The following is a 14,283-nucleotide window of genomic DNA, read 5'->3' on the forward strand; positions in this document are numbered from 1 at the left end:
TCATCCTTCAACTTTTCCTGGCACTTGGAAATCAGAACAGAAGGAAAACTTTTCCCTCAGACTTTGGTGATATTTGGACATCTTGAGTATCTTGATGTTTATATTGTGTTTCTTGGCCAGTTCCTGTTTATACAAAAGCCCAGGAAAATCATTCCCACAAAAATTCAGAGTTCTCCTGGCTGGGTGCTTCAAGTTCCCAGGAAAAACACTTGGGTGGTGTTTGCTCCTCTGCAGTGACCTCTTGTGTGAGGCAGCTGAGTTTCCATTGCTTCCCCTGTGCTTAAAATCCCTGTGGGGATTTAAAATTGCCTTGGAAGAGCTCTGGGAGTTTTTTGGGGGTGCTGGGGACATTTCTTTCTTTCTTTCCCCTGATATTAAAATACCTCAGGAGAGCTCTGAGGATGTTTTTTGGGTGCTGGTGATTTTAAATTGCCTTGGAAGAGCTCTGGGGGTGTTTTTTGGGGTGCTGGGGATGCCCAGAACAGCTGAGCTCTCATTTACAATGAGATCTGCCATTAAATTCAGCCCTGATTTCACCCATGAGCCATCTGAGGACACTGAACATGCCCTGGTGATTCATGCTCTGCTTTTTACTTCTGAGCAGCCTCATTGCTGCTCTGGGCAAGGAGCAGCCCTGCATGCATCAGGGGGAGCTCACTGGGGTGAAATGGATGAAATGGGGTGTATGAATGGGGTGCTTTGGTGACACCCTGAGGAAAACTCTTCCTTCAGCAGAGAATTTGCACCAGGACTGGGAATTGCTGCTTTTCAACTTCCCAGAATCATTTGTGGGATATCAAACTGCCTGAATATCAGGCTGCATGGCAATCCTGGCTTAATCCTTAATCCAGGCTTGTGTTTCTGCAAGTTTTGATGGTAAAAATTCCACAGTCTTGGTTTGGCCAAGTTATCTCCAGAAATGACAGCAGAGAACACGGCCCCTTGTAGGCAATGATTCAGCCAGACAGCAAGAACATCAATATTCCAATAGCTGTGCTTAAAAGCCCATTTCAAATTATTAGGCACTGTTTAACTGGTGACATCAATTAAAGCATTAAAGTATTGGCACAGGGAAGAAGCATCATTACAAAGCAATAAAACAAAAAAGAAATTCCAGCTCCAAAATGCAGCAGGACCTGGAGCAGCTCATGGAGCAGAGCTGGGTCTGCACGCTTCAGAGTGTTCTAAACAACCCCAAACACATTTTAGTGTGCTGCTTGAGGTTATTTCTAAGGTTTTAAAGGTATTTCTAAGGTATTTCTAATGAATCCAGGGTTTTTTTTCATGTAATGAAACATCTTTGATCCCAACCACGGCAGCTCCCGATGTTCAAACTCAGCTCATCAATTTTGATTTTTATGCCTTTGTCAGTCAATCTTTATTTATTTTTTCCCCCTAATTCCAGGTTTATGCTTGTTTTAGCAAGCAACCAGCCAGAGCAGTTTGACTGGGCCATCAATGACAGGATAGATGAGATGGTGAACTTTGAGCTGCCCCAGCTGGAGGAGCGCGAGCGCCTCGTCAGGATGTATTTCGACCAGCACGTCCTGAAGCCAGCCACAGAGGGCAAACAGTGAGTGCCCCTCACAATTCTCCCACTTTAGAGAATTCCCTCTCTTTATTTGTTTTTCCTCATCCCCTTTCTTGTGTATTTTGTCTATAAATCCTCTTTCAACAGGCAAAAGATTTGGGAGGTGCCTCTCGCTGTGACACTGTCCCAGATTTTTTGTTGTGCCCTGTGCTGGTGTTCACAGGGTCCCAGGATGAGGGGAGAGATGAGAATCTTGACTCCATGGTTCAGAAGGCTGATTTATTATTTTATTATATATATGATATGTTTAAATGATCTATTAAAACAATACTAAAAGAATAAAAGAAAAGATTTCATCAGAAGGCTTGAAAGGAATAGAAAGGAATGATAATAAAATCTTGTGACTGACCAGAGAGTCTGAGCTAGCTGACTGTGATTGGCCATTAATTAAAAACAACCACATGAGACCAATCCCAGATGCACCTGTTGCATTCCACAGCAGCAGATAACCATTGTTTACATTTTGTTTCTGAGGCCTCTCAGCTTCTCAGGAGAAAAGATCCTAAGGAAAGGATTTTTTATAAAATATGTCCATGACAGAGGCATCCTTGGAGTTAGGAGAAAGTTTGGGCTCTTCAAAGAGACAGGAGTTGGTGATTGTAAAGGATTTTTCATAAAATATCATGGCTACAGTGCCCTTACAATTCAGGAGGCAGGGATGCAAGCAGGAACCTGTAGGAACTCGTGTGGTGTGGAGCTGACCAAAGGTGGTTGTGCCTTTCAGGAGGTTGAAGCTGGCCCAGTTTGATTATGGCAAGAAGTGCTCAGAGATTGCCAGGCTGACCGAGGGCATGTCCGGCCGGGAGATCTCCCAGCTTGCTGTGGCATGGCAGGTGAGAGGGGCTCTTCCCTTCCCTTTTGCCTTCCCTTTTCCCTCCTTTTTCCTTCTCTTTCCTTCCCTCTCCTTCCTTTCCCTTCCCTTTCCCTTCCCTTCCTTTTCCCTTTTCCTTCCCCTTTTTCCTTCCCTTTTCCCTCCTTTTTCCTTCTCTTTCCTTCCCTCTCCTTCCTTTCCCTTCCCTTTTCCCTTTTCCCTTTCCCTTTTCCCTTTTCCCTTTTCCCTTTTCCCTTTTCCCTTTTCCCTTTTCCCTTTTCCCTTTTCCCTTTTTCCTTCCCCTTTTTCCTTCCCCTTTTTCCTTCCCTTTTCCCTCCTTTTTCCTTCTCTTTCCTTCCCTCTCCTTCCTTTCCCTTCCCTTCCTTTTCCCTTTCCCCTTTTTCCTTCCCCTTTTTCCTTCCCCTTTTCTCTCATTTCTCCTTTCTCTTTCCCTTCCCTTTTCCTTCCCCCTTTTCCTTCCCCCTTTTCCTTCCCCCTTTTCCTTCCCCCTTTTCCTTCCCCCTTTTCCTTCTCCCTTTTCCTTCCCCCTTTTCCTTCCCCCTTTTCCTTCCCCCTTTTCCTTCCCCCTTTTCCTTCCCCCTTTTCCTTTCCCTTTCCTTCCCCCTTTCCCTCCCTTTCCTCCTGGGAGGTTCCAGGCTCTGACTCTGGACTCTCAGCTCCTCTCTCCCTGTGAAGGTTTCCCAAACTTGGGATAAATTCCTTCATTCATTGTCCATGGGGTGTCCCCAGATCCCTGCTGCCTCTGGGGTGGGTGTTGCAATATCAGCTCAATTCCTCACCCCATAAACAGGAGCAGTTTTGATAATTCCTACTGGGAAATCCCTTATGGAATTTAGGCCAAGCAGGTGAGTTTGGGCTCAGTTTGGGGTGGCCACACTCAAGCTCCAGCTCAGGAAGCTCAGCAGAACAGAAACCTGATTTTGGTGCCTTCATTGGGGCCCTGAACCATCCTCCTCCTCTCCTTTGTTCCAAACCCTCTCAGTGCAGTTTGAGCTATTAAAGAAACAAAACTGGGATTGGAGGTGAAAAAAACCAGATATTTGTACATTTTATTTTTACATTACATTTATTTATACATTTATCTTATATATTTATATATAAAAATAGGAAATGCAGTCACTTGGAGTACAATTATTCACATGCTCAGCAAGCTTTAGTGTTGTTTTTTTATTTAAATCAGGTTTTCACCTTGTTTTGTCACAGCTGCCAGTTTCTGACTGGATTGGGGATTTTCATGCACTAACCCAGAAATACCAGCTGCAGGGATGTGCTCCAGTTTGTGTCTCATGTAACCTACTCATGTCAGCTTCCTTGCAGGGCTTGTAAAAACAAAGTGGCTTTTTGTTTAGCTCTTAAATTTTTAATTTAGTTTAGCAGCTCACAAACATCTGAGGAAGTTTGTGCATTTCATTCTTTCTACTTCTGATTTTCCACCTTTTAAAGAACATAAATATTTATCCTTTCTAGTAGAAATTAATTTCAATTGCAGCACTCATGAGCTGAGGTCCAATTTGAGTGCTGTTAATTCTTTATTTTATTCTTTGCTAGCCCACAGCTGGTTAATTTTCCTGGATAATTTTTATGATATTGAATCATATTTCAAAATATGTGCTGTCATCTATGAAAGGCTCTGCTGCCAACTATTTCCTGTAATAAGAAGTTGTGATAAATGATGCTTTGCTTTTTATCACCCCCTTATCAGCAAATTTGTCATTTCTCCCCAGGAATGACCTCAGCTTTTATCATTTATCCTTTAAGTGCTGCTGAAGGAAGGGAAAAGGTGGGGGTGAATCATTTTCCCTGACAGCTTTTAAAAATGCACCTGGTGCTGCCAGCACTGTTACCAGGGTTTGGTGTAAAATTGCAGCAGGAAGTTGTTGTGCTGCTCTCTGCTCTCATGGAGCACTCAAAGGGCTGGGAAAAAATATATTTAGGAGAGGGGAGTGAGGAGAAATGTTTGAGGGGGTTGGATGTGGCAAGAAACTTCATTTGTGGTGAAATGAGAGTGGAAATCAAGGTGAAAATCAAGGTGAAAATCAACGTTAAAATCAGTGAAAGTTAGAGTGAAAATTAGAGGGAAATTCAAGGTGAAAATTAGAGTGAAAATCACAGTGGAAATTAGATGGAAATCAGAGTGCAAATTAATTAGAGTGAAAATGAGAATGAAAATCACAGTGGAAATTAGAGTGAAAATCAAGGTGAGAATCAAGGTGGAAATCAGAGTGAAAATCAAGGTGGAAATTAGAGTGAAAGAGTGAAAATTAGAGTGAAAATCAAGGTGAAAATCAGAGTGGAAATCAGAGTGGAAATCAAGATGAAAATTGGAGTGAAAATCAAATCTAAGTTAAAATCAAGGTTAAAATCAAAGGGACCTCATGAAAGTTAAACAAAAATGAGTTTGGGGGAAGCAAACTTGGAATAAATTCCTTCATCACCTCAAGCTGTAATTGGGAGATTAAACCCAAATATGCAAATTTATAAAAATATGAAAACCTGTGACTTTTTGTCCATTTTTTGGACAAGGAATTTGTAGTTTGGAGCTGCTGTTCCTGCCCCAAAAAAGTTAAACAAAAATGAGTTTGGAGGGAGCAACCTTGGGATAAATTCCCTCATTACCTGAAGCTGTAATTGAGAGATTAAACCCCAGTATGCAAATGGATCAAACTTATAAAAATATGAAAACCTGTGACCTGTGGTCCATTTTTTGGATTAATTTGGAGCTGGGACCAACTGGAGCTGCTGTTCCTGTCCCCAAAAAAGTGAGACAAAAATGAGTTTGGAGGTGGCAAACTTGGAATAAATTCCTTCATCACTTCAAGCTGTAATTGGGAGATTAAACCCAAATATGCAAACTTATAAAAATATTAAAATCTGTGACTTGTTGTCCGTTTTTTGGATGAGGAATTTGGAGATTCCTGCCAGGAGCCCTTTGAGTTTTTCTGTGTGAACCCCTCAGCAGCTTTGGTGAAAATCCCCTTTCCACGCAGGTGAATTCCCTCACCCCCGCTGCTCTCCTGGGTTCTGTTTTTATTTTATTCCCTGTTTTAGCCCTGGTGACTCTTTGGAGGAGCAGGGAAGGTTCAGAGCTGCATTTCCCAGCCTTTGTGGCAGTGTTTTCCTGCCTGCCCATCCCCTTGCCGTGCTGCTGCTGCACCCCTGTGGATGGCTGTGCTCTGAACTGGGTCAGGGAGCTGAGCACAGACAAAAATAACCCTGCAGGATGAGTTAACTGCATAGCTACAGTGCTCAGGGAGGAATTCACCCCAGAATTCCACCAGGAATTACTGCAAAAAATCCTCACCAGGCTGGATGCAGCAGCTGCAGGGAGCTCGTGTACCACAGACACTCTAATATATCAGTATCTCATTTTTGGGCTTTTAATTCCCTTTTAATTCAAGGTGCTGCCTGAAAAAGGTGGGAAATAATCTGATGACAGAATAATCAGATTATTTCTTATATTTCATCTCTGTATTTCTTATATTTCATCTCAAGATCTCATTTTTGGTATTTTAATTCCCTTTTAATTCAAGGTGCTGAATGCCAAAGGAGGGAAATAATCTGATTACAGAATAATCTGATTACTCTGTATTTCTTACATTTCATATCAATATCTGATTTTTGGTATTTTAATTCCCTTTTAATTCAAGGTGCTGGCTGCCAAAGGTGGGAAATAATCTGATATCTCATGTCAATATATCTGATTTTTGGTATTGTAATTCCCTATTAATTCAAGGTGCTGCCAGAAAAAGGTGAGAAATAATCTGATTACAGAATAATCTGATTACTCTGTATTTCTTATTTTTCATATCAATATCTCATTTTTAATATATTATTTTTATTAATAGTATTTTAATTCCCTATTAATTCAAGGTGCTGCCAAAGGTGAGAAGTAATCTGATTACAGAATAATCTGGTTACTCTGTATTTCTTATATCTCATATCGATATCTCATTTTTGGTATTGTAATTCCCTATTAATTCAAGGTGCTGCCTGAAAAAGGTGAGAAATAATCTGATTACAGAATAATCCGATTACTCTGTATTTCTTATATTTCATATCAATATCTCTTTTTGGTCTTTTAATTCAAGGTGCTGAGTGTCAAAGGTGGGAAATAATCTGATATCTCATATCAAGATCTCATTTTTGGTATTTTAATTCCCTTTTACTTCAAGGTGTTTTCTGAAAAAGGTGGGAAATAATCTGATATCAGAATATCCTGATCTGGGAAAAGGAAAAATAGTAAAATCTTGTGACTGACCAGAGAGTCTGAGCCAGCTGGCTGTGATTTGCCATTAATTAAAAACAACCCATGAGACCAAAGATTCACCTGTTGCAGATAATCATTGTTTACATTTCGTTTCTGAGGCCTCTCAGCTTCACAGGAGAAAAGATCCTAACAAAATAAAAATTCTCTATTTACGTATTTTCCATACAATCTGCCCATGACAAAAGCCACCTCGGTGAGGCTGAGCAGGAGCTGCAGCTCTCAGAGCCTTTGACCCCCCATGAGATGGATTTGCTGAAGTTTTACCCCCCTGCTGCCTCAGTCTGCCTCTGGCCTGAATTTACCAACACAATTCAAAACCAAGAAGCAGAAAAGCCAAGAGTGTAACCTCCAGCACTGGGAAAAAATATTGCTGTCTGGCACAGGCAGGAGTGTGCGTGCTGAAAATCCATTTTGATCTCTCCTGCAGGAGTCTGAGCGTTCCCTTTTGTCCTTGTGCTTTTCCGTTGTCCTTTGTGGCTCCAGCATGGGCTCGGTGCATTTTCACCTTAAAAATTCCCCTCAGGAAAAATGGAAAAATTCTCTTCCCAGCCCTGCACTCAGAGCTGCTGATGTGCTTTAGATAAAATGTCAAAACCTAAAAGCAAAAAAGCAACCTTTCACTATTCCAAGCTGTAATCTTGGAAAATTGTTTTGGCAGCACTTCAGGTGAATTCCCAGGAGTTTTATGTCCCCGTGGGAGCTTCCTGTCATTTCCTTGCCTTTTATGCCACTGACATAAATGCCTTTTTTTTTTTTACTCCCTTGTTTATATTTTAAAAATAGCTGTTGTATTTTTGTGTGGGATGATTTTTTTTTTTATTTCATCAGGCTATTTTCATTATAAATGGGATTTAAATGATCCAGATGAGTCTGGCCAGGTTCAAATCAACCACAAATCTTGGCTGGAATGAAACATGAGGTCATTCAGGCTGGACTTGTCATCTGTTCCATCCTCAGCAAACACAATTATTTCCTAATTGGCTTGGAGGGATAAAACAGGAATTGCTGCACTGCAGAAAATGGGTTAAAATTTGCCCAGGCAGGAGGCAGAGGTATGAATATAAATGAAGCTTGGTACCATTTTTGTGTGTGTGCAAGCTACTCCCAGAAGGGGCAGCTGCTTCTCCCATTTGCTTTCTTGACAGTGAGGGCCTGAGGCTTTCTAAAAATAGAAAGTCATTGAGAAAATCAGCAGAGCATGAACTGCACAGCTTTGCAGGAGGTTCCACTCTGGCAGCACAAAAATCCATCCCAAAAAACTCTATTTCCATTTCCAAACACCCCACCAGGGCTGCACTGAGAGCCTTGTTTTTATTTTTATTTTACAAATAAAATTTTATAAATAATTATTATTTTACAAAAAAGAAAACTGTCAAGGTGGTGAGGGAAGTCTGAACAAAACCTTTGCAGTGGTTTCAGGGCTGCACTGAGAGCCCTGGTTTTATTTTTATTTTGCAAAAAAAAAAATTATGAAGAATTTTTATTTTACAAAAAATAAAAATGTCATAGGGGTGAGGGAGGTCTGAACAAAACCTTTGCAGTTTTCCCTTTTTGCAGAGAGGACAGGAGAGGTGCTGAGGGAATATTTGGCAGCCTCAGTGCTGAGGATGCTGCTCAGGCAGTGAGAGCAGCACAAGAGCTTTGGTGAATAAAGAAATAGCGAATAAATAATAAATAAATAGAGAATAAATAATAATAATAAGTGGAGAATTCTCTATTTACAGAGCTGCTCCTTCCCAGTGCCAGGATTTACTCCTGGTTTAAGTGTCAGCTTTTGCAGAGAGGACAGGAGAGGTGCTGAGGATCCTGCTCAGGCAGTGAGAGCAGCACAAGAACCTTGGTGAATAAATAAATAGAAAATAAATAATAAATAAATAGAAAATAAATAATAATAATTAGTGAATATCTATTTACAGAGCTGCTCCTTCCAAAAGCCAGGTTTTACTCCTGGTTTTAGGTCTCAGTCCTGCCTGGAGCAAAGATTGCAGAGGGTTTGCACAGGGAAAGGATTTTGCAGGAAAATCCAGCACCTGCCAGCTCTGAGACCTTTTGTGGTCCAACCAGTTCCCCCCATAAAAAAGGCAGGAAAAGGGGTTAGAGGAGCTGAAAACCAGCCTGAGGAACCTTTTGCTCGTTGCTGGAAATTATTATTTCTCCTTGCATCTCCTCAGTGATGCCATGGGCAGCTCCAGCCCTGTGGTGGTGGCAGAGCTGCAGCTCGTGCTGGGCTTTGTTTGCTGCCCCATGGACATCCCTGAGGGGTAAAGGGGTCACCCCTGAGTTGGTTCCTGTGCTGTTTTTCTGTCAGGCTCCTTCCTTGCTGGAATTGGTGTTTTGCAGCATCAATAATGGATGGAGGCTGTGTGTGATGCCTCAGGATCGCTGCAGTGAGTGCTGAATGCACGTTAAACTCACTGGCACGGGGGACAGCAGGGTTGGCACTGAAAATCCAGCATGGGGGAGAGGTTTGGGGTTCTTAGGGTCAGGCAGGGTGGCTGGGGGAGCTGCAGGGCTCCCAGCCCTCTTCCCAGTCCCTGTGGGATAAAAGGGATCTGTGTGAAGCAAAGGGATCTGTGTGCATCAAAGGGATCTGTGTAAAACCAAAGGATCTGTGTGCATCAAAGGGATCTGTGTGAAACCAAGGGATCTGTGTGCATCAAAGGGATCTGTGTGAAACCAAGGGATCTGTGTGAAGCAAAGGGATCTGTGTGAAACCAAGGGATCTGTGTGAAGCAAAGGGATCTGTGTGAAACCAAGGGATCTGTGTGCATCAAAGGGATCTGTGTGAAACCAAGGGATCTGTGTGAAGCAAAGGGATCTGTGTGCATCAAAGGGATCTGTGTGCAGCCAGGGAATCCCTGTACGTCCCAGGGATCTGTGTACAGAAAAGGGATTTGTGTGAAACCAAGGGATCTGTGTACAACCCTCTGTGCAACCAAGGAATCTCTGTACAGCCAAGGGATCTGTGTCCATAAAAGGGATCTGTGTGGAGCCAGGGGATCTGTGTGCATTAAAGGGATTTGTGTAAAACCAAGGGATCTGTCTGCATAAAAGGGATCGTGTGCATGAAAGGGATTCTGTGTGAAACCAAGGGGATCTGTGTGCATCAAAGGGATTTGTGTGCAGCCAGGGAGTCCCTGTACACCCCAGGGATCTGTGTGCATAAAAAGGGATCTGTGTGCAGCCAAAGGATCCCTGGGCAGCCAAGGGGTCTGTGTGCATAAAAGGGATTGTGTGTGAAACCAAGGGATCTGTGTACAACCAAGGGATCTGTGTGCATAAAAGGGATTGTGTGTACAGCCAAGGGATCTGTGTGCATAAAAGGGATCCCTGTACAGCCAGGGGATCTCTTTTCAGCCAAGCTCCCTCATTCCCTGAGCTGCTCACGGGAGCCCTTGCAGAGGGAGGAACCAGATTTAGAACTCTGCAGCTCGGGGGCCGCTCTGTTACCGTGGAGATGGGTGCAGCTGACAGCACCAGCATCCAGCACCAGCATCCCTGCCCTGTGTGCTGTGCTGGCATCTCAGGGAGCCCAGGCTGAGCCCCAGCTGTGCTGGGTGTCCCCTGCATCAGAGTCAGTCCCTCTGCTGCCCCACAGGTGTTCCCTTGGGGGACAGAGGTGGCAGGAGCTGCCCCAAGGAGCTGTGCTCACCACTGTGCTGCCCCTGCAAGCACAACTGGCCTGGGGAGTTGGGGTTTGGGTGCAGGTGGGAGCTGCCACAGCACTGAGGTGATGCAGGGGAGGTTCCTGAGGGAGGAAAGCAGGGTAGGGCACATTAAACATCATTTTAGAGGCACATTAAACATAATTTTAAAGGCACCACGTAGCCCATGTGCCCCCCCAGCACTGCTGTTTGTTCTGCTGTGCAAGTGTTTAAACAATTTTATTTAGCTTTGGATGGAGTGGTTCCATCACCCTCCAGCACCCACCTCTCTTCACTTTATTGGCTTCACATGTGCAGCTCTTTTAAAGGAGAGAAAATTTTAAAAAGCCAAATGTTGGGGTCTTCTGAAAACAAGGATTCACATGTGCAGCTCTTCCAGAGTAGGAGAGGGGATTTAAAGGAGCCAAATGTGGGTCTTCTAAAAACAAGGCTTCACATGTGCAGCTCTTTTCTTTTAGGGCGGGAGAGGGGATTTAAAAAAGCCAAATGTGGGGTCTTTCCTTCTCAAAACAAGGCTTCATATGTGCAGCTCCTTTAGGACAGGGGTGGAAATTTAAAGGAGCCTAATGTGGGGTATTTTCTTCTGTAAACAAGGTTTCACATGTGCAGCTCTTCTAGAGCAAGAAAGGGGATTTTTAAAAGCCAAATGTGAGGGTTTTCTTCTGAAAACAAGGCTTCATATGTGCAGGACAGGAGTGGAAATTTAAGGGAGCCTAATGTGGGGTATTTTCTTCTGTAAACAAGGTTTCTCATGTGCATCTCTTCTAGAGCAGGAGAGGGAATTTAAAGGAGCCAAGTGTGGGGTCTTTCCTTCTGAAAACAAGGCTTTGCAAGTGCATCTCTTAGAGCAGAAGAAATTTAAAGGAAGCAAGTGTGGGATCTTCTGAAAAAAAGGCTTCACATGGGCAGCTCTTCTAGACCAGGAGAGGGAATTTTAAAAAGCCAAATGTTGGGTTTTTCTTCTCCAACCAAGGTTTTGATTCCCAGGAATCCAGAATTGGGCAGAGCTCATTGGCCATCCCTGCACACCACAAGGACCGAGAGCGCTGTGGTGAAATCCCACATTGGAACGGGCACAGCAGGCAGGCAGCAGCCTGACCTGTCCCTGCTGGTGGCACAGGCCATCCCTGAGGTGTCCCTGTCCCCACAGGCCGCAGCCTGAGCTGTCCCTGCTGGTGGCACACGCCATCCCTGAGGTGTCTGAGGTGTCCCTGTCCCCACAGGCCATCCCTGAGCTGTCCCTGCTGGTGGCACAGGCCATCCCTGAGGTGTCTGAGGTGTCTGAGGTGTCCCTGTCCCCACAGGCCATCCCTGAGGTGTCTGAGGTGTCTGAGGTGTCCCTGTCCCCACAGGCCACAGCCTGAGCTGTCCCTGCAGGTGGCACAGGCCATCCCTGAGGTGTCTGAGGTGTCCCTGTCCCCACAGGCCGCAGCCTGAGCTGTCCCTGCGGGTGGCACAGGCCATCCCTGAGGTGTCTGAGGTGTCTCAGGTGTCCCTGTCCCCACAGGCCATCCCTGAGCTGTCCCTGCTGGTGGCACAGGCCATCCCTGAGGTGTCCCTGTCCCCGCAGCCTGAGCTGTCCCCTGCTGGTGGCACAGGCCATCCCTGAGGTGTCTGAGGTGTCCCTGTCCCCGCAGGCCGCAGCCTACGCCTCGGAGGACGGCGTGCTGACCGAGGCCATGATGGACGCGCGCGTGGCCGACGCCGTGCGGCAGCACCGGCAGAAGATGGAGTGGCTGCAGACAGAAGGTGTGGAAGCAAGCAGAGAGACTGCCAGGAACCCCCTGCTGCCCTTCCACCAAGGGACACCGGTGTGAGGAGCCCGCAGGATTCACCTGAGCACAGAGAACAAGGCAGAGGTTTGGTGGGGCGGCCGTGGAGAGCAGCCCGTGGTGCCAGGGAGGGGCTGCCCTGGGCCTCCAGTGCAAAAGCAGAAAGGCAAAGTGGGTTCAAAAGGAAGAAATAACTGGATTTATTAAAGGAACCCTTGGTGAAACACCACTGGCTCTGTTGGTGTCTGTGGCCTGACCCCAAATCCTTCTGAGGTGTTTCTGCACCTGTGGGAGCCCAGGGATTGTCCAAGCCTGACCTCCCATACATTTAAATCTGTAGGGTTTGTTCTCCAGCACAGCCATTTCTCACCCTTTTATCCCCAAATCCTGCCCATGACACAGCTCGTCCTCACTTGAGTTGCCCTTCAGAATAAAAATTTATTTGGGAGAATTCACTGTTTAACACAGGTGATCTGAGAGCAGCCCCACATATTTTTCCCCCAAGTAAATCACTTTTTTTTGCTCACTTGAACTGCCCTTCAGAGTAAATTTTTCTTAGAAAAGTGGATTTGGGGGGATTCACTGTTTACCAAAAGTGATCTGAGAGCAGTCCCATATATTTTTCCCCCAAGTAAATCAGTTTTCTCCATGGAGAGCTGACTTTGGGGCACACAGATGCAGCATGGCCTGAAGAGAGAGATGAGTTTGTTTGCTCCCACTGCTCTTGCCACACAAATTTTCTGCTGCATTTCTGCACCAGCTGGGAGAATGTGCTATTGTCAGGGCCTGAACACGAGCCTGTCTTGATGAGATGACATTTGTTCTTCTGTGCATGTGAGAGACAGGTTAGAAAACCTCCTGATTTTTTTTTCGCTGTGTTTGAACTGGATCTGAACTCTCTGCTCTGCTCTGAGGCCTCTTGTGTAGCTACACAGCCCCAGCACGTTGGCCTGACCTAAATCTGTGCCCTTGCTGAGCTCTGCTCACACAGGAGCTGCCACCAGCCCCACTTTGGCCATGCTGAGCTGTCCCTGGCACTTTTCCTGAGATTCCTCTGCTTTTCCTGCTTTTCCTGCCCTTCCAGGCACTGAGCTTGAGAGGCTCAGGCTCCTCTCTGCAGGCACCCAGAATTGAACAGTATTGAAATATTTTCCTTTAAAATCAGGGGTTTTTTTCCTTTAAAATCAGTGAAATATTTTCCTTTAAAATCAGGGTTCTTTTTCCTTTAAAATCAGTGAAATATTTTCCTTTAAAATCAGTTTTGGATCTCAGAGCTTCCCTGTTCTCCCAGCCAGCAGAAGCCAAAAATGTCCCAAAATGTGAGGGAATCCCCCATTCCTTCCTCAGGGCTCTCCCCACACCTTCCCAGCCTTTTTGCATCTCCTCCCTGCCCAAAATCTGGGGAATTGCTGCTCCCAGAGGGAATTACTGACTTCAGAGGGTTGGGGAAATAAAAACCACTCAGATGCAAAACATGCAAAAAACTATTTTACTGACAAACAGCAAAGAATGGGCTTGGTTCCAGGAGCTGAACTGGTTCTCTATGGTACAAACATCTTGGAAGGGAAGGAATGGCTGAAATACACTCACTTGTTGACCCAAAATAAATCACAGTGTGCTTTTTTCTATTGCCTCCCCCAGCCCAAGCTCTCTGCACCTTCAGCTGCTCCTTCAGCACAGCCCTGGCTGAAATCTGCCTGTGCAAGTTGTATTTCATAAAAATAAAAATAAAATTTAGCCATTATTGCTTTTCAACCACAGTAGGGATGGTTCTGTGATGGACCCAGAGCAGAGCTGGGTCTCTCTGGTGCAGTCTGGGCTGTGCCTCTCCCTGCCTGATGCATGCAGGAGTGCTTCGGGTGCAGGAAAAAGGAAAAAAAGGAAAAATAAGGATGGAAGTGAGGGCAGGCAGCACTGCAGGCTCTGTGCTGGTGCTCCAGGAGTGAAAATCCTCCTCTGGGAGCCCCTGGGGAACAGAAATGGGGGTGCCAGAGGGGGTCAGGTCCATGCAGGGCACAGAGTGACAGACAGAGCTCAGGACACACGGACACACAGCAGGGCCCCTCAGCCCAGCTGGGGCGGGCAGCTCCTCCTGGCTCTGCCACATCTGCCCTCTCCTCTGCTTCCCTTTCCTCTTCTTCCTCTCTTTTACTTCA

At 45.3% G+C, this 14,283-nt stretch overlaps 1 protein-coding gene across 1 annotated transcript in view; it reads left to right on the top strand.

Moving 5' to 3' along the window:
• Positions 1–12,356, top strand: part of LOC132082929 (ATPase family AAA domain-containing protein 3) — a 31,064-nt gene extending 18,708 nt beyond the window's left edge. The window contains exons 14-16 of the mRNA XM_059487395.1: positions 1,406–1,573; positions 2,316–2,424; positions 11,993–12,356. Coding sequence (XP_059343378.1) covers positions 1,406–1,573; positions 2,316–2,424; positions 11,993–12,172 — 457 coding nt within the window. The 3' untranslated portion in view covers positions 12,173–12,356. The remainder of the gene's footprint in view (positions 1–1,405; positions 1,574–2,315; positions 2,425–11,992) is intronic.
• Positions 12,357–14,283: the final 1,927 nt, after the last annotated feature.

The sequence above is a fragment of the Ammospiza nelsoni genome, chromosome 22, assembly GCF_027579445.1.
Source record: "Ammospiza nelsoni isolate bAmmNel1 chromosome 22, bAmmNel1.pri, whole genome shotgun sequence".
Lineage (NCBI taxonomy): Eukaryota > Metazoa > Chordata > Aves > Passeriformes > Passerellidae > Ammospiza > Ammospiza nelsoni.